At 44.4% G+C, this 24,822-nt stretch overlaps 1 protein-coding gene across 1 annotated transcript in view; it reads right to left on the bottom strand.

Annotated features, from left to right (window-relative positions):
- The window catches only part of CACNA2D3 (calcium voltage-gated channel auxiliary subunit alpha2delta 3), a 798,196-nt gene that overhangs the window by 354,024 nt on the left and 419,350 nt on the right, over positions 1-24,822 (bottom strand). Inside the window, exon 11 of the mRNA XM_084794478.1 lies at positions 19,494-19,607. Coding sequence (XP_084650604.1) covers positions 19,494-19,607 — 114 coding nt within the window. The remainder of the gene's footprint in view (positions 1-19,493; positions 19,608-24,822) is intronic.

The following is a 24,822-nucleotide window of genomic DNA, read 5'->3' as shown; positions in this document are numbered from 1 at the left end:
GATTTCCCGGCATTATACCTCTTCCTTCTGCATCCGGCTCTCTCTAAATAGTCATTTATCCATATATATATATATATATATATATATATATATATATATATATATATGTATGTGTGTATATATATATATATATATACATATATATACCCATATATATATATACATATATATATATATATATATATATATATATATATATATATATATATACCCATGGTTCTTTCCTTCCAGCTACTGCCCACCGACTTTCCCAGGATCGCATCTACTCACTCATCTATCCAGCTCAGCTACAGCTACAGCTGCACCTTAGAAATTCAAGGTCAATTGACTCTTTTCCCTTTGTCTTCTCTCATCTCTTCCTATCTCTGGCAGTCCTATGGAATTACGAGTCTTACTAATTCTTTTGGGAAAAATCGTAACATTTTGGAATTACTAGAGCTACTTTATACTTAACCATTTACCAAAAAATCTGAAGCGAAGGAAAATGGAAATTTGGGGGAGGGGATTAAAAAGAAACACCTCAGAAAAATAACTTGATGTTTCATCTCCAAGGTCTGTGACTATAAATAAAACTTTTCTTATTGAGCAAGGAGGCAAGCCCCCAAAGGACTGGCTCGGGGCTCAGTGCTAAAGGACAGATGGAGTACCAGAGAGATGAATGCATTTCATTACCTTGAACTTATTCCATAGGCATAATTAGAACTCCTCTGAGAAGTCACCTAATTATGTAATATCCAGCAAAGACCGTGAGCATTTCATTTTGGCATTAAGTGGAATCCATCAAACTCTCTTTTCATTTAGGATTCTGTACTTGAAGGGGAACAAACGGGACAGGCTGTTTCCACGGCAATGCTTTCTGATTAGTAACCCTGGCTCATGTAAAGGTGGAGACTACATCTTCCCCTTGAGGCATCTCTAGAGAAGGGGCAGCTTAGATCAGGCTGGTATATTATTAGATGTCTCCATTGTCCTAGAAAACCACAGCTACAGGTATGTTATTTCTAGCAGGAACATTGGTAATGTAGGGACCAGAAGATACATCACTTAACATCCTCAACATCTCCTGGATGGAGCGGGGCCACCTGGTCCCAGCAACAGGGGTTACAGCAGAAGCTCCAAGAGTCCAAACCATGCCACTACCTCCATCTCCAGCTACTAATTGGCCCAAGCTGCTTTGACCCTCTAGAACCTGATCTAGAAGTTTCCTCCACCTCATTGGCCTCCTGGAGAAAGCATCACTCACTACCTTTACTGTCACCAACAAGCCTTCCCTTTCTACTCTAGGCCCAGGAAATGGTCTTCACACCTTTCAAGAGACTTCTCATTTGTGTTAAAATCAATGGAGGAGTGGAGGCATCTTTCAACTGGAGGAGGATGTAAGGTACAAATAGCAGTTGTGCATGCAGGAAACCTACAAGACAAAACATGGCTCTCCTGGTGAAGAAGTAAGAATCCAGAAGACGTGGCCATACCACCCACCCACCCAAAATATTCCACAGGTACAAGCAGACTCTTTCGAAACATCAACCAATTATGTAAAATCCACAAAGCTTGTTAGCATTTAAGTGGGAATCTACCCAGCTCCTTTTAACTTAGGACTCCATACTTAAAAGGGAACAAACAGCACAGGCCATCAGAAGTTTTGAGGTTTCAAGTGACACAGACAATGCCAGAACATGTAGCCCTGGCTGAATTCTCAAAGCTCTCCCCACCACACCTTGATCGAAGCCCTTGAGACATGAGCAATTCTTGGGGGAAAGGTTGGCCAATTTGTAACAGCATGGGCATCCCTGGATTTCTTGAATGGACAGACTTTGCTGCTGGGCCCCTCTTCCAGAGTCCCCCCTCCCCAGGAAGTGCTCTCTGATGCCACTTCTTAGACCTTGAGTGGCCCCTGGGATAAGATCTTTTTGTTATGTAGGACTTCATGCTGGATAGTGTTCACAAAAGAGTAAAGATAACTTTCTATTCCCTGGTTGTTTAGAGTGATCGTGGTGATAACTGGGCTATCTCAAGCCAACTCCAAGGAATGGATAGACGATATCCTCCATAGACACAAAGGCCAACACAAGCTGGGGAAAAGAAAGACAAGCTGTTTCAGCTGGCACCATCAACCACAGGAAACAAAACAGATGCAAGGAGAAGAGGATGGTGGTGAGGTGGCTATCTTCCTAACTGCAGGCAAATGCCCCCTCACTGATACATCCATCGGACTCCATCCTTGGGGTGTTGTTTCCAGGGCTGGTGTGCACATGGTGAGGAAAGGGCTCAGCCTCTGCACCTTATGCATCGCACAGATGTGTCAGCTGGTATGAGTTATCCAACAGTGACCACATTTTGGGGAGAAATCACCCATTGATTTATCACAGGGGGCATAAATCATAAATGCATTTAGTTGTCTTCATCGCCTTTCTTGTCATCCTGCCCCTCTGAAGTGAAATTAAGAGGCAGATGTCTTATCTGGGATCAATTCCAGATTCCATTTGTGTTTAAAAAAGAAAGCCAGGGAAGGGTTTCATACAAACCTCCCGTCACAGGTTGATCAAAGTCTCGGTGCCTTGAAGACCAAGTTCCACGGCAGATAGCTTGGAGAGGTCCAGGGATGCAAGAGGTAGACACCTTGGTTCACACAGTCCCCTTAGATCCCCAACAAGACTGAAGACACTAACAAGTTCCACACTGTCTCTAAGACAAGCCCCCACCCACCCACCCACATCCTGTGGCTTACAGCTTCTGAGGCCCACAAAGATTCCTGCACACAGGGGGAGGTCCCAAACGCCACGTAAGAACAAAGACTGCTTGGCTATAAATTTTAAAATTTAGAATAAGCCACAGCAAGGACAGAGAAAGATCCTTCCAGAAAGTTCTCAAGAGCTCCTCTTAAACACTTGTACTTTCTCCGCCCTCAAATTCCATAGAGGTCTTTTGGGGATCCTCCTTCTCTTTTAAGACTTCTTCTTTTTTTTTTTCTTCTTGGTTCCAAGTACTGAAAGATCTTGCATAGACTGTTGTTAGTCCTCACAACAAAGAGGGACATTAGTGAGGCTGTTTTGAAGATGACTGAGCAGCTGGTTTGAGATCACACAGTTGAGGGCAAAGTTGAACATCAAGCTCTGCTCTTCTGGTTTTCAAGTAAATAGAAGGCTTTCTAACTCTTGCTTACGCGACTAGGCTTCCTATTTGCAGCAACACTGAGAAAGCATTGCCCTTCTCTGAGTCTTCTGAGTGCAATTACACATCCCGCCAAGGACACCAGCTATTCACTGTCCATAAGGAAGGTGGCAGGCAAGTATGGTATGGTGGAAGTATATGGTAAAAAGAGGAGTGGTCAGGAGGTGCTTGGCTGGTGATATGGGTGGATGGGTATTTAAATGTGCATATTAAGGCACACAGTTCAGAACTTTGACCTATAAAACACTGACATAAGATCAACAGCCATTCACCTGGGAGTGTCTTGACATGAGAACCTGCAGCGTCAGCTCTTGACCTCCACAGGTCAATCTGATGTAGCGACAGAGAGTCATCAAGTGTTCTGTGAACAAGAGGCAGACTCACAGACCTATATCCCAGAGTGCATCTCACTCCATTTTCCTCATGTGTACCGTAGCCAGCTGTCAAATGTTTGTGTATTCCTCCCTTCCCCCCCACCCCCCACTGCTTCTTTTTCAAGGGAGCCTGTACTTTCATTTAAGAAGAGGTCCTAAAGGATTGTTTCCTATGCTGGGAGGAATAGAAAGGAGTGGTGCTTTGGAAGGGCTAAGAAAATTACTCTGTGCAGAGGAAACACATTTCGGGAAGAGCTCCTTGGCTCAGGCACACATCCTCCCCTTCGGAGTCCTGATGTGGAACACTCCTCCTTTGAAATTCTAAAACCATCACTTTTTATCCTGTCCCACTGAGGTACAAATTAAGTCACATGAAAGCAAAACTGAAGTGATCCAAATCTTTAAAGCCTCGGAGTTTTCCATGGGCTGTGAGGGTCAAATGCGTAGAGGCTAGGGGCTTCTGAAGCCACGGGTTCCGGATGCTGCCCCAGCTCAGTCCATCTTCCTCAAAGCAGAGGGCACTTGGGAAATCTACTCTGGAGCTCTGCCTGGGCCCCAGGATGCTTCCTGGATATTTAGCCGATCACACTGCCCCCCTCCACACCTCACTTTCAGTTCACATTCCAGCCCCGATTTCCACATGGGCCTCTCTGCTTTCCAACAAGCAGAGCACGGCAGGCCACAGAATTCATGCCTGCTAGTTAACATACGGCTCATGCAAAGTCCCCCAAAGAGACCCATTAGTCACCACCCTCAGCTGTTTCGTTTCCTCAAAAGGAATCCCTGAGGGAACAAAGAGACTAGAACAAAATCTGTTTTTACTTGGTGGAAGACGGAACAACGCAGCAAACTCATATTGAATGTGAAGAGCCAGGGAAGGGGTGAGAGGCTATTGGGAGAGGCTCTGGGCTCTAAGGAGGGTCTGCGAGGGGCAAGGCTTGAATGGCTGGGCTGTAGCACACCACACCCTCACACTGCCCTAGAAGGCTGTTTCCCTCCCACTGTTCATAGGACGGAACAACGTGAGGGTAGTTGGGTAGCAAGAGACTGGCCCAAGTCATCTGGCATCAGGATGCTTATGATTAATGAGCTGGATGTATAAAGAAGGAATGCATGGTTTGGGTTATAGAGTCTATTGGAGTTCCCAAAAAACTACTCCAAAGAGCAGCTAAATATGCTAACGTCTCATCTGTGATGAAGACCTTGCACTGTGCACGGCTTATGCCAGGTTTGGGGCTTCCGAACCCTTCCTGTTGGGCTGACGGGATCAAGTTTAAAAAGTAAATCATTCCTCCGGTGCACACAGCATTAATAAGCAACACAGCTGGTGACTCATAGGGAGAGACAGAGAGCTTGCCTTGACCTAAATCCACTTACTCTTCCTTCTGTCCCTCCTGTGTATTGGGCATTGTACCAGATTCTAAGCTTAGACGAAAAGAAAAATCAGAAACTGATATGTCTGCCAGGGAAGACAAACACTTCAGAGATAAGAGTGCCAGTCATCGGTCACCATTGTGGTCAGTGCTATGGAGAAGCATAGGGTACTATGGAAGGCCATCCCTTAGACCATAGCAGGCCTCCTGAAAATTAGGTCGCCACCATCCGGAGCTGGAGACACTCTGAAACTCTTACTGAGTCCCTGGGTAGTCTTTATGTGCCCCTACCAAGAGAGCTCAAAGAGGAAGCACTAAGCAGGCGATCCTTTCTGTCCACCCAGGGATTCAGACAAGCAGAAGATGCTGGGGACCAGGCCACAGATATGGGCTTTGCAAGTAAGTTCTGGCACTTGCCTGGTTGTTGGTTCTTGTTTAATTTTGTTTTCTTAGCGATGAAGCAGTACACTTTCCCTATCTATATCTCAGAGGGCCTGCCAGGAGCAGCAAGGTGATGCTTGCACGGGGCTCTGCAAGTGGTCGGCTAGCATGCAGGAAGGCTCCTGGACACATGATGCGCGCCAACTAACACGCTGTTCACATGATGGGCAAACCAGACATGGTCTACTTTCATAGCATTCTGCTTCTCACAGGTGAGATGACAAACACAATTCACCCCCTAAGGTCTTTTTCTGTTTGTTATAAGATGAAAAGTGAGGCACATAAAAGGAAAGGATTAACGGAGACTAGGGCAACCTTAGCCATCAGAGCAGCAGGAAAATCATAGAAAAGGCGACATGCGAGACAGGCCATGAAAACTTGAAGCATGAGCCAGTGCAGAAGCTGGGGGTAAAGGCCAAGCAGAGGGCATAGGAGATACAGACGCCCCAAAGAAGTCAGGATCAGAGCATTGTGCAGAACAGACAATGCACGCATGGGGGGTTGGGGGACGGCAGCCGAGAAGGATGGAATCAGCTCTTCATGGACCAGAGTGAGATGCCAATGGAAGCCTGAGGGAAGATCAAGGACACCATCTGTTTCTAGTTTCCAAAAGACCTCCCCATCCCATGAGCTGCGTTTTTGTTCTGTTGACTGTTTCCTGTGCTGTACAGACACCGTTCAGTTTGATAGAGCCCTGTTGTTGTTGTTGTTGTTGTTGTTGTTTCATTTTTCAGGCTTAGTCATCTGTCCAAAACAAATCCAAATCATACATAAACTGCATCCAGACTTCACATCTGATAAGGGGCTAATTTCCAGAATACATAAAGAACTCTGTAAACCCAATAGCAAAATAAAAGTGAAACAACCTGATTAAGAAAAGAACAAAGGAATTGTGTAGATATTTTGTGACCAATTGGTGTCTGAAAAGACGTTCTATACTTCAGTCTGTTTGGGAAAGGGGAATCAATGATATCACCATCACCCTTATTATGGGGCAATATAACAAGAGCTGGCAAAAATAAAAAAATAAAAAAAAAGGACACGCTGGTGCAGTGAGAGGGGGAGAAGTGGTCTAATTCTTATGGGAAATAATATGGAGGATATTTACAATTTTTATAAATAAAACTACCCATGGACATTAATCCCATTTCTGGGACTAAAGCCAAAAGAATTAAAACCAGGATTCCTAAAATGTTGATGTCTTCTCATGTGCGTTACAGCATCACTCACAGTGAATAGACTATGAGAACAACCCAAATGTCCACGGGGTGAAGGAATGGAGAAAGACAATGTATCACTTAGACAAAGAGGATTTGATGGCATTCTCCAAACTACGATGAACCCAGGAGATACCAGGCTAATCAAAGCAATTACAGAAGTACAAATACTGCCCATTTCCTCTCTCATGATCCAAGTACAAGAGTCAGGGTATCAGAAGAGATGCAGAATGTCACCTGCAGCTGGCAGAGTGTGGTGGAGAGCGATGGATTACTGTTCAAAGATCATATGAGGGAGTTCCACAGCCCAACAAGATGACTTAGCAGGTCGTGGGGCCTCCCACCACGCCTGAAGACACAAGCTCAACAGGATCAACATGTTGGAAAGAGAGAATCAACTCCCAATAGTTGTCAATTTACCGCCACCCACATACCATGACAGGCACCCCCTGTCACACACATGCAGGTGCATGCGCATGCATGCACATGTACACACATATACACAAATAATAAGTAAATGAATGTTGATAGAATAACAGAGGATGAGTTATAGAGAATGGTCAGAGATGTGTGGTGTACACATCTGGTGAGTGGAGATATGTCATGAAGATTTTGGTGGTGATAAATATGTTTGCTTTTTGCCTGGACTGTGGTCAAAGCGAGTCTATACAAGTGTCCATATATGCCAATCCTATGTATTACTCACACGCTGCTTAGCGTATACCAATTACACCTTAAACTGACAAAATTTAAAAGAAGACTCCTCTTTGGCTACTGCATGGAGAACAGGCCATAAAAGATGCATCCCTCAGTGAAGAGGAGTGAAGGTAGGAGCGGTGGGGGATGGGGGGGAGCTTACTAACTAGGCACCAAGCATGTGAACACTCACCCCACAGGGGATATGTCACTGACAGCAGGCTGGGGAAGTGGACTTTTCCCTCCTTTCAGTCCTGTTCCTCCTTGGCTGGTTCTATAGGGAAAGTGACAATAGCTCACTGGGTGTGACAATGAATACAAAAGATAGGGCTTTGGCTAATTTGCTTGGGGAGTCTTGGCAGTTCCAGCTATCTAGATGAAGGAAAGTGTAGGTCAAAATAATTAAACTATCCTGTTTAGTTCTTAGCAACACTGCATGGTGTGGGATTTTAGCCCATTACAAGATGAAGAAAAATATTAGCATCAAGGCACCTCATTCTATTCCACTAGGTAGTACTTCTCTGTGCCCATCCCACATAAGTTTCTACCATATAGTACAATGTAAATAATAAAGTAACAACAACAACGATGATGATGATGATGATGATGATGATGATGATGATGATACAATCCTGAGAAACAAGGTATCAATGGTGAGCTAAGGACACAGAACTTACTTGGCAGGCATCACTTATCATTGGGTGTGCCAGCTAATGAATGAATACGTCTCAGCACTACAGAGGCTGAGCTTTATGAGGCTGGGCTCAGAGCTCAGCAGACGAGACTTTGCTCTGCCGGTTGTTCCTGGCCAGGGTCTTGACCAGTAGAGGTGGGCTATACCAATGCAGGAAGGAAGGGAAGTTTTCCTTCTTGTTGGTCACCCTAGTTAGCTGTAGCTGTTAACATGGCACAGTCTAGAGCAGCAGTTCTCAGTTGCAATCCCTTTGGGGGTCAGACTTCACAGAGGTCACATATCAGATGCTCTGCATGTCAGATTCATCAACATTAGGATTCAGAACAGTAACAAAATACACAGTTATGAAGTAGCAACAAAAAGAATTTTATGGTTGGGGGTCAATGCTGCATGAGGGACTGTATTAAAGGGCCAAAGTGTTCAGACAGTTGAGAACCACTGGTCTAGAGTCACTTGAGAAGGAAGTCTCCATTGAGGGACCACCCGGATCACATTGTTGTTGGCAGGTCTCTGGGGGTGTTGTCTTGAGTGTTGATTGATGTAGGAGGGCGTGGCCTACCTTGGGTGGCACCATCCCCAGGCAGGTGGCTATGAACTGTAGATGAGAACTAGCTGAGCAGAAGCCAGTCTTCAAACCAGATAGTGTCACCCTCCATGGTTCCTTCTGCACTTCTTGCCACTGAGGCGAGTGAGTCTGAGGTAGTATCGTACAAGATGGCTGGAGGCCTGTCTTGAGTTCCTGCCTTGATTTCTCTCAATAATGGACTGTAACCTGGATGTATAAACCAAATAAACCCTTTCCTTTCCTAAGCTGTTTTGGGCCCTGTGTATCACAGCAACAGAAAGGAACCAACAGTGGCTTTTGTTCCCAATGCCTTCCCCTTCAAGACGGCTGTTTCCCCTGGGGTCTGACAGTTTTTATTCTAGCAACAGTGGTGATGTCAGGTGGAAGTTTTCCCAATACTGGCAGAACCAACCTCAAACAGTTCAGCCATCCCTTCCCAAAAAACTGCAACCTAAACTCACAGTTAACTCCTCTGAGCCCTCCTGGATGTCAGAGACCCAGTCCCATTGGGTTCTTTCTGCAGCAGAGATAACTGGTCCGGGTAATGTTCCTCATTGAGTTCCATCTTGTATCGCCACTCTTCACTGAGTCATGGCAGGATCGCTGACACACTCAAAACTCTCAAGATGTGGCTAGCCCTCAGATGTGTAGCACTCAGGTCACAGGATGCTGGCTGCAGGCGGTGGACCCAACAACCATTCCTACAGGTTCCCATTTATCAATGCCTTAGTGACTCCAAGGTACCACAAAGACGGAGCAAAGGCCATTGGGGGCACTGGCCAATGTGAGTGGGAAAGATCCCAGTCCATACTTTGATGTCTGAGGCAAATTCTTTCGCCTCTTAAATAAGACTTTCAATCAGAGTCCCAGGCTGGCCAGGGCTACATAGCGAGACCTTGTTTAAAAATAAAATAAAAGGAAGGAGTTGCAATAAGAAAGCTTCCCACAGGGTTGAGCAAAACATTCCACAATGAGGTATAGTGAGCCGAGGGATTAAGACTTTCCTAGCATGGTGAGTTGAGGCTACTCGGATAGTCCCTCACTGCAAGATGGTGGAGTCACCTGGTGGGAAAGTACACTACCCCTCATATGCTTTCTGAAGCCAGTGGCACGTGGATGGAAGCCAAGGGCAACAAGCCTAGGAAGAAACCCAGCAGCTGAGGCAGCAGAAAAAGTGGCACATGGCTGCCTGGAGCCCAGGAGTCCCAGTGACTCTTTCAATGACCGGCCGCAGCCACCACACATCAGCAAGTCTCCTTCCTAACGCGTCTTGCCATGGTCTTCTTGCAGGAGTCCTGAGATGTGTAACACCAGCAGAAGTAATTAAAAATAAACCTGGAAACAATGAACCATTTTTGACTCTGCCTCCAGCTGTGAGGAAGGCCCTTAGGAGCTCTCGCCGTGGTGATGGCAAATGTTTTTCCTGCCATTCTGCCGACTGACCACGAGTAATGAATGTTCTGGCTACTTTTTAAAGACAGATTTAGCATTTATCACCCTTGAAAAAAATACGGCAGAGCCATACACTCACCCCCAAATTTCCAGCCTACAATGCAACTGTAGTTGGGTGGCGGGAGGAATAAGTAGAAGAGAAGGGGGAGAGGGGCAAAGAAAGGATCCTCTCAACAGAGCCCTGAGGTAAAGCACCAGTGAGAAACAGCAGCCTTCTGAAGCTTTCATGAAAAGTAGAGTCTACCACCTAGACTCCTGCTGCCTATTGAAGCTGATGAAAGCTGGCAAGGAAGTTCACCTCCCAAACTGCAAGTAACCCTAGTGTTTGTCTCCTAGCTGCCAGAGAACTCAGGGCTATAAGCTCACGTGTATTTCCTCCTCAGAATCCTCCATAGTCCCTACTACTCTTGTATTGAGGAAAGATCTAGTATTTTGTCATGCCCACTAAAGCTCAGAGGAGCCAGCACCTGTGGCCCTGCGATGCTTTTGCGTGAGGCAGTCCTAGTGCCTCCCAGCTCCAGCCATGCACTCTTCAGTGGATTCTGCCTACACGTCCACCTTTTCCTGGACCCACTTCATGGTTCCTGGCAGTTACCTGTGATGCCCCCGCCCCAGAGGTTTCCCTTCCTGTCTCATCTATAAAAACGGCCACCATGCCATCATCCATCTTAGAGTGATTATTTGTCTTGTTCAGAAGATTCACTATATTTTGCGGGTTATTTGTGATCTGCTTCAGTTTCTTGTGATTTCTTTGTAAGTTTTTTTTTACCATCCTTATATTTCTGATGTCTGTTAGATACCTTGGGGCCCAATGGACCCCAGTAAACTGCCCGCATACCTTTTCTACCTATTCTTTTTGCCAATAGTCCCGCTAGATTCCATCATAATCTGTTTCTATGGGCTGGAAATAGACACAGCTAGTATAGGGGTGGTCATGATGACTATTCTCTCTCTCTCTCTCTCTCTCTCTCTCTCTCTCTCTCTCTCTCTCTCTCTCTCCCTCTCTCTCTCCCTCTCTCTCTCTCTCCCTCTCTCTCTCTCTCTCTCTCTCTCTCTCTCTCTCTCTCTCTCTCTCTCACACACACACACACACTGATCTTAGTGCCATAGGCTTCTTGTGATCTTGGGGAAATCCCATCTCCTTTCAATCTGCTCAAAGAAAGGTGAAAAGCCAGGCACGAGAATAATGGCATTTAGAAAGAAAAACAGGAAGAGAAAAATAGCTTTCCAAATGGCTCTCTGATATTGGAAGAGTGAGTTCACAAAAGAATTAGCCTTTCAGAGGTAACCAACTGCTCTTGAATTGGACTTAAGACCTGCTCAACAAGAGGAGCATCATGCCTGGTACTGAAACCACCATTTTACTAAGCCATCACAATCTCTAACTACAAGCTAAGTACTTTTCCTTATACACAAAGTTAAGTGCAGTCCTCACCCTGTATGAAGGAAAGTTTGCCCAGATGGAGACCGTTACAGAAAACTATAACCAATCAAAATACAGAGTTGTGGAACCCAGTCCCACTGTACACATCTACACTATGACTCCTTCACCCAAGGCTCAAGGTTCATTGGAGAAGAGGAGGCAAAAAGATCACAATAGCCAAAGGAACAGAGATTGATTGTGCCTCCTGAAAACGTCAGAAGCTACACCCATAGAGTCACATCAACATGACTGCCTAAACATGATCTGCATGAACAACAGGTTGTACTTATGTATTGGAGAATATACATCAACAATTAATGAAAAAAGAGGCTATGAATTTTTGCAAAAGAGCAAGGAGGGTACGTGGGAGGGTTTAGATGGAGCAAATGAAAAGGGAGAATGACGTAAGTATATTGTAATCTCAAAAAAAATTTTTTTTTAATGAACTCTAACCTTGCTCAGAAGCTATGTTCCCCAGAGTGGTACAGCCCTCACGGACACTAAACCTTTGAGTGTCCTAAAGCCACAGGGACAAGGCAGACTACAGAAAGGGAAGGGAGCTTATGTGGGCAAGCCCCTAAGAAGTCTTTCAGAGAGCTAGGTGACACCGGCTTTAAACTTGGTGACATCAACGATGCTACTGAAGTGCTTGGAGGACATTTCCTGGGGTCCTCCTAAAATCAAAGCCTTCCCTTTAGTATACTGTAAAGCTGTCTTTCACTCCCTTCCTGTGGGCTCCACCAGTCACCAAAGATCCTCTAAGAACCATGAGTGCCAAGCTAATTTGTCTTCTTCCTTTTATGGTATAAGATAAGGCTGGAACCTAGAGCCTTGTGCAAGCAAGCTAGCAAAGCATTCACCCTGGCCTATATCCCCAGCCTCTCCAGAAACTCCTGAAGGACCTCCCAACCTTTACTTGAGATGACTGAACAGCAAAGCCCACACATTTACTTTGAATTCCCATCATCCTTTGTGAAGAGGGACTTCATTTAAGCACATAGACAACCTTGTCCTAAGACTAAATGCTTTTCTCCTCTTTCTTTCTTGCCTACAGACCTGGGGGTTCCAGCACCCCAGAATCCTACTGTCCTGCAGATCATCTTGCATCTGGGGCCAGAGAGGACAAATGATGGACTTGTCATCCTGATGCCACTGAGCATGGTGTAGAGCTTGTGACTTATGTTAACATCACTTTGCTGCTACTTAAGGATCATGCTTAGCCCAGCTGAAAGCCCTTGACCAACTCCATCAACTGCTCACTATGGAACTCGAATCAAGTATGTGGCCTCTTGGTGCCTTAGTTTTTTTTGAAAAAAAAAAAGTGGGATAACAGCTTTAGAGCAACACCTGACACTCCACACTCAATAAAAAAAATTGCCTCCAGCTATCAGTGTCATCTTATGAATTGAGAGTACAAGAGATCATGTTAAAACAAATTGTGAGTGAGTTGGTGTTTCCCTCCCTCTACTTGGAATCCTGTCTAGTTAGAGGTTGTCCTATGTAGTCTCCATAACCCCTGCTACTAGGAGTCTCAGCTAGAGTCACCCCTATATCCTTCTAGAAGCCTACCCTGTTCTATGGCTCCAGCTTGTCACAGAGATGTCTCTGCCCATGGTTTCTCTTCTCTCTGCAGGCCCTCTGTCCTCCTGCCATGGCTCTCCCCAAGACTCATCTCCACCTTCTATATTCCTTCTCCTACCTATGTCCCTTTCTTCAACTAATTCTGCTGTGTATTCTATTTCCCCTTCTGAGTGAGAGTTAACCATCCTCTTTTGGGTCCTCCTTGCTATGTATCTTCTTTGGGTCTGTGAACTGCAGTATGTTTATGCTGTACTATATGGCTAAAATCCACATGTAAGTGAATACAGACCATGTGTGTCTTTCTGTGTCTGGGTTACCTCACTTCCACCTCATATTTACTCTGGCTACAAGATGCTCATGGACAAAGATAGAGCAGAGATTGAGGGAACATCCCACCAATGCCTTGCCCAACCTGAGACCCAACCCATGGGAGAGAGCCAACCCTTTACACTATTAACCGTACTCTGCTATGTTTGCAGACAGGAGCCTAACATAGCTGCCCTCTGAGACAGTCCACCCAGCAGTGGATTGAAACAGATACTGAGATTTATAGCTAAAGATTGGGCAAAGTATAGAGAGTCCTGTGGAAAAGTGGGAGGATGGATAGAAAGAACTGAAGGAGACAGGAGCTCCATAAGAAGATCAACAGAGCCAACTGACCATGGTCCAGAGGGGCTTGTGAAGATTGAAGCACCATCTAAGGACCGAGAATAAGCTATACCTATGCACCCTACACAGATGTAGCAGATGGGTAGCTCAGGCTTCATGAGGGTCCCCCAGTAAGGGGAGCAGGGCTGTCTCTTACATGGATTCAGTTGCCTGCTTTTTGATCACTCTCCCCTGATGGGGTTGCCTTGCAGAGCCACAGGGGAAGAGGATGTGTTCAGTCCTGATGTGACTTGATGAGCTGGGGTAGCTGGGTATGGGGGCTTCCCTTTCCTGAGGAATAGGGGAGGGGGGAAGGAAAAAGAAGGGAGGGTTTCTAGTCTGTTCCTCCTGTCACTCCACTGACTTGAGATCAGTGGTCTCCTGCTGTGTACCCATACATATGACCAAAATACATACATACATACATACATACATACATACATACATACATACCAAAAATCCAAAGGAGGAGCCATCATGTGTTCTGAAGACTCAACCTGTGAGGCCCTGGATCTTGCATAAGGCCTGGAATCCCCAGCCCTCAGCATTCCAGTCCCAGGCATGGTAGTCCCATGTAGCCTGGGCCAGAAGCAGCATTGAAGGAGGCGCAAAGATGAGGACACACCTCACTGCTGAAAACCAGTAAGGCCCTGAGAATCCTGGGGTGAGATCTCTAGCAAGGGGAAGCAGGTTCCACTCATGGTCTCGGTCCTCCCGATTTTATTCTGTGACTTTATGCTTCATCTAAGAAAAAAAAGAGCCCAAGCAAGGGAGGGCTAGATTGCCACAACCATTCTCAGAGGCATTCAGTGCCCCACAACACACAGAGGACTTCTCAGTGATGTGCAACTACACAGCACTTCCTCTAGATTCCCTGAAGACCCTTTAGAGCAGCTATTGCCAAACAATCTTGAAGGTCCAAGGAACAGTTACTTCAGAGTCCATGGGCCAGTCAGTCAGTTTCTGTCACAATCAAACCAGGGTATCTATCAGCCATAGGCAATATGGGAGCAAATGGGTATGCCTGTACTAAAGCAATCCTGGCCACAGACTCAGAAATTTGACCTGCATATGCTTTTCATCATGAAGTGTCCTTGTTTTTATTTAAGTTGTATTTTTATGTGTATGTATGTGCATGTGTATGTATGTCTCTGTGTGGTACATGTGCATATGTGTGTACTAGCATTCGTTCCTGTACACGTGCATATGGAAATCAAAGGAGGACATCAGGTGTCTTCTTCCACTTGCTTTATCCTCTATAGATCCATCTATCTTTGCTGGGGTGACAAGTTTACACAGCCAGCATTTATTTTAAAAATAGGTGCTGGGGATTTGAACTCAGGACCTCATACTTATGTAACAAAAACTCTTATTTGCTGAGCTATCTCCCTAACTCATTGTTGTTGCTTGCTTGCTTGCTTGCTTGTTTGTTTGTTTGCTTTCATTTGAAAATGTACATGTTATCCATAGCCTATGGTCTGCTGAGGCAGGCAGTAAGCCATATTAAACTTGTGGATGCTAGGCTGTCAATTCCTTCTATGTGTCACTTAGCTTGTCATTGCCTACCTGTCTAACCAAGATCCTTGTCCTTTGTACTTCAGGGGATTAACAATAAATAATTCCATGACTTTAAGTTAGAAGAGAGCTGTGTGATGGTGGCAGACGCAGCTATTTTCCTTGTTTAAATGCGCACAGTGTTGGTTTTGAGCAGACCCTGAAACAAGCACCTCTCATGTTGCAAGAGTTCATGTTTTATTCCAAATGTGTAAGAGCTAGTGTTAAGCCACTAACCAAAGAGTATTAAGCAAAAGTAAATGGTGTCTCATAAATGAATAAATAGCTCCTCACTTTCACTCTTGGAAATAAATGCTGGCAAGGGACACATTGCATAGGCAATCACAAGGCTGCCTTCACAGCTTCTTGGTTAATCTCCAGCAATGTACTCTGTCTTCCAGCATGCTCCAAGATGTTTTATTGTGCAGCTGTCTTGAGCAAGGAGGGCCTAGGTAGGTACAGAATAGCTTTTAAAAGTGACAAATCAAAGTGCTTCCCCTCTGCCCCCACTCTTCTGCTTTCTCTCTTTTGAAATCCATCTGCCATGCTATTCAGAAGTCCAGTTCACTGTACTGAGGCGTGGACCCAGAGATGCCCTGGAAGACTAGATACTCTGTGGAGAGGGGGCCATGGGGGAAGTCCTGAGGCCACCTGCCAAGCAAGCTTCCACTAAGTTCAGCTTTGACATCAACCTCCCCTGACATGATATATAGAAAATCCATGGAATCACGTGAAATAATGCATTATTGCTATTTTATGACAATAAATATGGGTTGTTTATGGCATAGTTAGTGGTTTTCCTTCCTTTCTGCTTCCTTGTTGCTTCTTACACTGGTTTTTCTATTGCTGTATAACAAATTACCAAAACCAGAGTACTTCAAAACAGCATGCATTTCTGATCTCACAGTTTCTGCAGGTTGGGAGTCTGTACACGGCCTTGCTGGCACTCTGTTTTCTAAGGCTGTGGGTGAGGTAGAGAATGGATTGGATTTTCATCCCAAAACCTGACACGGTAAGAATCCACTGCCCATGCCACCTACACTATTGGAGAAGATTCCTTTTCCTGTGGCTGCAAAACGGAGGGCCCAGCTTTCATCTGGGGATCTGCTGGTGGTCCCTTGAGTTCAGACAGCTACCTATGGTCCCGTGTGCTTGGGACTCACCTACATCATCACACCAGCAAAGAGAATCTCTGGGTCTTGGCCTTCTTCAAGGGTTTTCAATTAAACAAGCCCTATCCAGGACATCATTTGATTAGATCGCATTAGTGGAAATGGGATAAAAAATATCCCTCGTCATTATGAGATTCTACTGGTTAGAAACAAGTCACTGAATCTGCCCACACTAAAGGTGAAGAGACTAAACGGGACATAAACCCTACAGGGTAGGGGTCAGAAAGTTACCTAAGGCTCTCTTTGCTAGACTCTTGGGGCAGATTGGAACAAGGTACAAGCTGACAGGATTCTTCAAAATAGAAAATTTATCTCTACACACACACACACACACACACACACACACACACACACACACACACACGATGGTTAAACACACCAACAGAAGCAATTGTAAAACGGGCCCTCTACCTCCTTAAGACAAGTCCTAATGAGTTTGGAGTTTAGGGCTCAGCTTTGTATGTATTGATCAGTAATGGAGAAGCTGCCAGGGTATAAGGCAAGAAACATATCTGTGTAGTGGATTGGATCAAGGGAGGTCCTTGAGCAGGTAAAGAGGAGAACAGGAGGGGTGTAGACATTGATCCTTGAGCTATTTCTCCTATATTGGCTCCCATCAGTAGCATCACCCTCAGGCAGTTACATATTAGGAATGTTTACTTTCGGGCCCCACCCACATAGTGAGTAAGAAGCCATGGGTTGGGCCCTGTGTGGAAACCAGCCCTCCAGGTATGACTGGGCCTTATTTGAGTCTGATAACTCCTGCTTTATGGGGATCATGTTCCATTCTGATGATCATTTTTCTCTCTTCTGACCACACTTCCTGTTTTTATAGTCGTGAAGATTGCCAATTACTGCGTGTCAGACACACACCTTTACTAAATAGCTAGTGTTCAAAATAATGGAGAAAGATGACTGCTCAGAACTTGCACATCATCTCACTTTACTGAGGTGCTAAATCATACTATGTATGGGGTACTATGTAAATTTATCACCTGTACCCTCATGAAGAAGCTCCTCAAATGGAAAACGTACATGTATATAAAGGTCATGGAATTTTTCAGGACGGGGTCAAAGGACAAGGTGGGATGCCCTATGAATCTCAAGCAATAAAAGGCCCTCTTACTACAGAAATAATTTCTGCTTCTGCTTGACATTTTTCTAAGTAAAGAAGCTGCTTCATTTAAAGGATGCTCGCTACAGTTCATCGTCAGCTTGCCAGGCTGACAATCAGGATTACTCACTACAAAATGGTGATATGAAGAAATCTGGAATTCATCTGCAGACTTAGAGCTTTGCATCTTTTAGCCAATATTGCTTCCTATAAACAAGGCCAGGAAGTTTCAGTACCAGTATCTCAGGGTAACTGCTCTCTGTGCATGATCCCCAAGGGGGAGAGATTTATAAAGGACAGCACAGGAGACAAATGCCACACATAATGGATAGTACCCACAAATGCAGATGCTTACAAAAGGCCAAATGACGCAATCTCCTTCACTATGTTGTGTGATGTCAGGCCATCTGGGACTTTCCTATTTTTGTCTGTAGAATATCCGGGGCCCTACTCTCACTTTCTAGAGCTGGCCTCTCACCTGGCACTTTCAATCTCTAAGTCCATTTATTCAAACTCACGCTGCGCTGTGTGCTACAGGGTCACAGGGATGTCTATCTTCCTCCTCCCCCTCTCTTTACCTCAACTATGCTCATTAGGAGTGAATATAACCTCTGTCCTCAAAACGCCGTCACCTCATTTGAATCTTAGATTCTAACATCTAAGATCTTGTGTTAAATCCAAGAGGGAACTTCCATCCTATTTGAGGATTAGGCTCTAAACTTTGTGCCTTTTATGGGTCACACTTATCCTGGATACCCTCACAGGTACCCTGTCAGAGTCCTAGATGCTCTCGGTAACACAAGCATTGCTAGTTTCCCTCCAGCCCCAGGCCCTCCCTTTGAGGACTATCCTGTTCAGAACTCATGCAGCTTTAATCACCAGGTTTATTGGTAAGGTAAGATCTTGACCCATATAGGTCAAGAATTACAACCATAAGATGGATGATTTCCCCTGTCAGAGTTCCACAATGCATATGCTCCCTGGGTAATGGCAGGAGGTACGGCTGCCTTCTGCTTCTTCTTGACGAATGTGCTTACTTAGTTCATGTCCTATAACTAAACATACAAAACAAAGAGCGGAAGACGAACATGCCCTAGACTGTCTCATGTTCCTATATAAATGGCCAAGATAACACAGTAAACAAAAAGATGCCCAAGGGCACCTGCTGTGCTTGACTTTGTCCCCTGATAAAATCCTACCATGTAAGTGACACAGTGAATCCCAACGGCCAATTCATTGTCACGTACCCATTAGTGGAACTTGTTTAAAAACATAGGTTACAAAGACACATTCCCAGAGATTTGGGTGTGGGGTAGGGTCCAAATATCCATAGTTTAAACCTTTCTTCATGGAACCCAGACTGGCTACCAGCTTTGAGGGGCCTCAGCATTAGGTTCCTCAAAACTATTAATGCCTGTCATGGATGCCCTGATATGTAGGTTCAAAAGATAAAAAGGTAATTCATTGTTTCTCCTTGAAAACCAAGAAATAATTACAACAGAGGACAAACAAGCTTTGACAAGTGCAAGGAACTGTACCCAGGAACAGAGAGGCAAATCTAGGTAGAGTGACTAAAGGGAAGTCCTACAGAAGCAGATATAACTGAGGAGATGGCTTCAAGGCCACTGCAGTCAACTTGACAGATTACAGATCCAGGACCCCCCAGGTAGCTGAAGCTTGAGAGAGAGAGAGAGAGAGAGAGAGAGAGAGAGAGAGAGAGAGAGAGAGAGAGAGAGAGAAGCACTGTCCAACCAGAGGAAGTGATTCACAATAAATCTTTTCACACAACATGTTAAGCAGATCTTCACAGGCTCCTTCTTTCACTCTGAAACAGTTCCATTTCAAAAACTACAAAAGCCAGAGTATTTTATTTTGGTCAAGGCACAAACACAGGCTGAGAGACCATAGGTTATTATGAGATTAAGCTGACATGGGACACTTATCTGCAAATTCTCTGGAGGCTGCAATAAAGACTGGCCATGGACACCACTGCACAGTGGGTATCAGTATCAGCTCACCTTTCGGTCTGGCCAGTTGTATTTTGCAAAGATGGTATCATAGGTGTCCACTGCCCCATCAGTTATGAGCATGATGGCCTGGCTGCAGATGCTTCCTTGTCCAGTGTGGTTGAACTGTGGAAAGAAATGTTTAACACAAAGCACACATTAGAGAGGCTGTGTATTCACAAGATCTCCAGGGTGTATGGTCCTGGGCTTAGGAAACTTCTCGAAATCCAAGGGCTCATTGCATACCTCCAATACAACCCACAGGGGAAGCCTTCCTTTGTGCACTGAGAATGACAAGCTGCAACTAACTCCAGACCAAAGCAAGGAGGGGAGCTTTAAAACACTTGCAGTCTACCTAAGTTTTCTGCCTCAAAGTATCACACTCAGTATGGAAAAGAAAGCCACCTAGGAGTTGGCCAAGGACCTTTTTAGAGTACATTATGAAGGGCAGCAGGCTATGAAAGAGTCAGCATCTTTTTCAAAACCCGAATGAGGCTGATCTGAGAGAGCTGAGTAGGTACAGAGTGTTTCATATGTTAAAAATCAAAACAGGCTTTAGAACAAGAAAGAGGTTAGAAAGGTAAGTAGCAGCCCAAGGTTAAGAACTCTTTTTGAACAATGAGCTTAAAATACACGTTTTAGCATAAAGGCTTTGTACTAGTTTGCTAGTCTGTGGGACAAACTAGCTGGAAATCTCAGATTTTACTTGCTAGTGTGCAGACCCTAATTTCAGCTTTATGTGCTCTAAAAGTCCCTACTTGTAGCCAAGGACAAGGCACGTGCTTGAAATAGCAGCACTCTGGAGTCAGAAGGACAGAGGATTGGGGCAAGTTCAAGGTCATCATGGTCTGTGTTTCCAGGCAAGCCTGGGTTTCAGGTTGAGTCTCTGTTCTCAAAACAAGCAAACAAACCAAAACAAAAATCAAATCATGGGAGTGGGAGCGTGAGATATGGCTCAGTGACAGATCACTTCTTGCCTCGTATATGTGAGGCCCTGGGTTCGATCTCAGAACCACACACAGAGCCCCTAGCCTTGCTGAGTAACAGCTGCAAGTGAGTAGAAACAATTACTACAGTAGTATATCCTACCTCTGAAGTGTAGGTGAAAAAACAGATCTGTAATGGATGCTATTAATGGTGTAGGTCATAGTAATGCCAAGTCCTTAAACACCCCACAAGTACAGAACAGTGCTGAGTCACTGGCGTACATAACATGCTTTAACCTTCAGTAGCAAACACCCCCTCCACTACAGTCCACTGCTTGCTCATTTGCTAACATGTATGAGTGCTATGGGGTTGATACATGCCCAAAATACTTCCTTCCCTTAATTTTGTATTCTCATTGAAAACACATAGAAAAATGATTCTAGAAAGAAGAAGGGACCAGGAAGTACAAATTGATCTCAGGGAAGACTTTACTTTATTTATTATTATTATTTTTTAAAGATCTTGCCTCAATAACAACAAAATCTGACTTGGGGTAGGACAATATGGAAGCTGAATTATGGCTCAGTAGAAAAGCACTTTCCAAAGCCCTTGCAAAGAATGTGTTAATGTCTTGGCCACAACACTGGGAGAGAAAGTAGGAACATCCTGAGGTGTTCTTTTCTCTGAATATCCATGTCTTCATTTGTAACACTGGAACAGCTTAGCCCTGTTGTTTTGACCTCTGGTGGCCCAGGGAACAAATATGACATTCAAATAGAAGATACTAATGTCTGGTCTTTATTTGTTTAGAAGGCTGATATGTTGACCATATATAACTGTATGTGTGTGGGTGTAAGGGGTGTAGGGGTGAGTGGGTAGATGGGTGGATGGATGGATGGATAGATGGATGGATGGATGGATGGATGGATGGATGGGTAGTTGGATGGATGGATAGATGGATGGATAGATGGATGGATGGATGGATGGATAGATGGATGGATGGATGGATGGGTAGTTGGATGGATGGATAGGTGGATGGATGGATGGATGGATGGATGGATGGATGGGTAGTTGGATGGATGGATGGATGGATGGACATATGGATGGATGCATGGGTGGATGGGTGGATAGGTGGATGGATGGAATTGCTTTGAGGCCTTATTAGGACAGAACAAGCCAACCACCCACATATGGAGACTACTGTTAGAATGGAGAGTCCTCCTCAATTCTTTTCCAGAACCAGGTATATCCATGAGATGTTCTCTTTCCTGAACATCCATGTCTTCATTTGTAACACCAGAACAGTATCCTTCCATGGTAGCTATAACACATTAAATGCTCCGTGTGTACCAGGGTAGAAGCATGGATCCACTGAACCCTATTGGCCTTGGAGGTTGAAACTATGCTTATCCTAACCCTTTTGCAGGCAGGAGGGCTGAGGCCCAGAGAGGTCAGCTAAGTAGCCCACGGGGAAATGATTAATGTCTGGCAGCTGCCATCTGAACATGGACAGAGCAGCCGTAGCATCTACATTTGGCCTAGTGATGACAGGGGAGTTCCTGAGCAGATAGGGACTGTTATGGCCTGAGAATGTCCTCTGGGTGCCCCTGTGCTAGAGGCCTGATTTTTTAGTGTACTTATGAGAAGAAGTGGTATAGACCAGTGAGAGACAGTACCAAGTGGAAAGTCCTGAGATCATGCAGACTGCTGTCCTCAAAAGAGGCCAAGACAGTTCCTGAGAAAGTAAGTATAAGAGTGAGCATGGCCTTTGGTGTCTCTGGCTTCCTGATGCAAGTCGTGACTTCTCAGTCCTGAGCAGACTCCTGCTATGGTGCCGTTATCAGCCATCAGGCTCTCACCATTGGTCAATCAAAGGGGCTCTTTCCAGCCTCCCAAATTGTGAGTAAATAAGCTACTTTGTCTTTCCCACTGAAACACCACTGAGATTCTCTCAGGATACTGTCTTTCTTCTTTACTTCAGTAAGAAAAGGTAGTCTTCAAGCCTAGCCCTGTGGAGAAAGTCCTCCCAGCCTTTAAAAAGCCCACAGCATGCCCTGGGATAAAAGTCACTCATGCTTCAGGTCACCGAGACTTCGGACAACAGTGAGTATTCCAGAAAACTCATGCAAAACCATCCTGGAAGAAACATTCCCAAGAAAAAGAAAGAAGGGGAGGGAAGTGAAGCTAGCTGAGACTGCAGCCATAGTCCCCTGGAGCTCTAGTGTAAAGACAGTCCTTTCCTCTCAGGCACGGCCCCTTACATATTCTCTGAAGCAATGTGGAGTTAGAGGATTTTTGAGGAATGCAATTAAATTCAAATGCTTTGATGAGTAATATCGCTTCTCTTCGTATTTGTCTAGAACATTTTTTTTTCATTGAATAGGGAGAGTGATGAAAGTGTTTTCCATAATAATAACAATGACAAGGCCCTGATGATGAACTACAATTAGCTCCCTGATTCATCAGTTAGCAGCGAAGCTTCCAATGCATCCTGACATTTAGAGCATTTGGTTGTGATTAACAGTCTTTGAAATGTCACTGAATTTTATTTAATTGGCTAAGAAAAAAATTTTTAAAGGTAATCACTGCAAAGATCACATTCATCGCCAAGAAAGATAATTGCAGTTGTCACATGACAAGGTAGATGCTAACTACTGTAGCAAACTGGCTCTGTGTTCTTTGTGGAGTCTAATGAATGGGGCAGAGATCAATAACTAGAGGGGGCTTAGAAGTTTATTTGAATGTTCTTTCAAAGCCATGGGTATCAACGACCATGAGCCTGTAAGTCATCTGAGCAAATACCAAAACTGAAATGTTGGTAATTGCAAGACAGAATAAATTCCATTTAATTACTGCAACCTCCGAGCCATTCTAAGCTCCAGCCAGACACATCACAATGTGTGTGTGCATGGGAATCGAATGTGTGTGTGTGTGTGTGTGTGTGTGTGTGTGTGTGTGTGTGTTACACTACACTGTAGTGTAGTGTAACAGCTTTTTAATTTTACATAAGCTTGCAGAGGCAGACATAACACATAGGAAGAGAATTTTAGCACTTAAAGGCCACATTGATGAAGTGGAAAATAGATAAAGCCTCATTTGCATGGAAGATTAACCACCTCTGTGTTTGTCTAAGAATTTAGCTGTTTAAAAGCCCAATAGAAAGAGATGGGGTGGAAATGTTTCTCTATAGAATGTGCACTCAGAGAAATATGGTGCCAACTGCTAGCCACCTCCAGCATGGACATTTGGCAGCCTTCATTAGGGCTGCTTTCTGCTGTCTAGGATTCATGAGCAATCCATCTGGGCTCCGACTGGCCAGACTCCATAGGGTTTGTGCAGGTGAAGATCAGGCGTACCGATGGGTAGAAGATTTCAATGTTTAAAATACTAGAGCCAAGGAGATGGCTCAGTGTGTAAAACGAGATTGCCACCCAGCCTGATGACCCAAGTTCAATCCCCAGAACCCACATGGTAGAAAGAGAGAGTAAACAACTACTACATACATACATACATACATACATACATACATACATACATACATACATGATGAAAAATTACTGACAAGAAGTTGAGGTGGGGAAAAGACACCCATCCTGGTGTTTTCTCTAGGTCTTAGTGGTCTCTGGGAATGTGAACACAATATTTTGGAGGATATAAAGGGTATCATGTCCAAACATATGCTTAATGGACCTAGACTACCACAAGATGTTAATAATAAGTTTATTATATGATATAAAGTATTCGTGAACCCAAAAGCTTGAGTGCTGAAAAAAACACAATTTTGAAATGCTTTTACCTTACAGGACTTCTCCCGAGTGTTAACATATAAGTGCTGTAGACCTTCTTAAAAAAAAAATTGTGTTTAAGTTTTGAAGTGGTGAAAGTATATATGTGATTGCATTGCAAATATCCAGGATGAGGGCGGCTCCCCAACTTGCACACAACCCTATGTGGACGATCTTGGTGATCATCATTTATCTGGCCCTAACATTGGCACAGGAATGTTTGAAAACAAAACTGATGAGTGGAAGAGACAAATAAGGAGGAAAAATGAAACAAATGTTACAGGACAAGTAAAAAAGGAGAAAGGATAAATCAAAGGCCGTACAAGAGGCGAGGCCAAGTCTCAGAGTGGACGCTATAGCTGTTTTGAGACAGGGTAGAAACATGTGGAAGAAGAAGAAACCTACAAGTAAAGCTTTTCACCAGCAGCTGAGATTCAAGAATTCGAACAGAGTTGATAATATTTTGTTGTGAAGGGGCTGATAGTGAGATACTAAGGATTTTATATACAGATATTTTCTAATGAGGCTAATAAAATATCTCATATCCTAGCTACACTGGAAATGTCACATACAAGACTAGAAACTTGTTTGCAGTGTACATACCCTAACTTCTCTTAACAATTCTTACT

This window comes from Acomys minous (genome assembly GCF_964271855.1).
Source record: "Acomys minous genome assembly, chromosome: 9".
Lineage (NCBI taxonomy): Eukaryota > Metazoa > Chordata > Mammalia > Rodentia > Muridae > Acomys > Acomys minous.
This window is presented reverse-complemented; position numbering and strand designations above follow the sequence as displayed.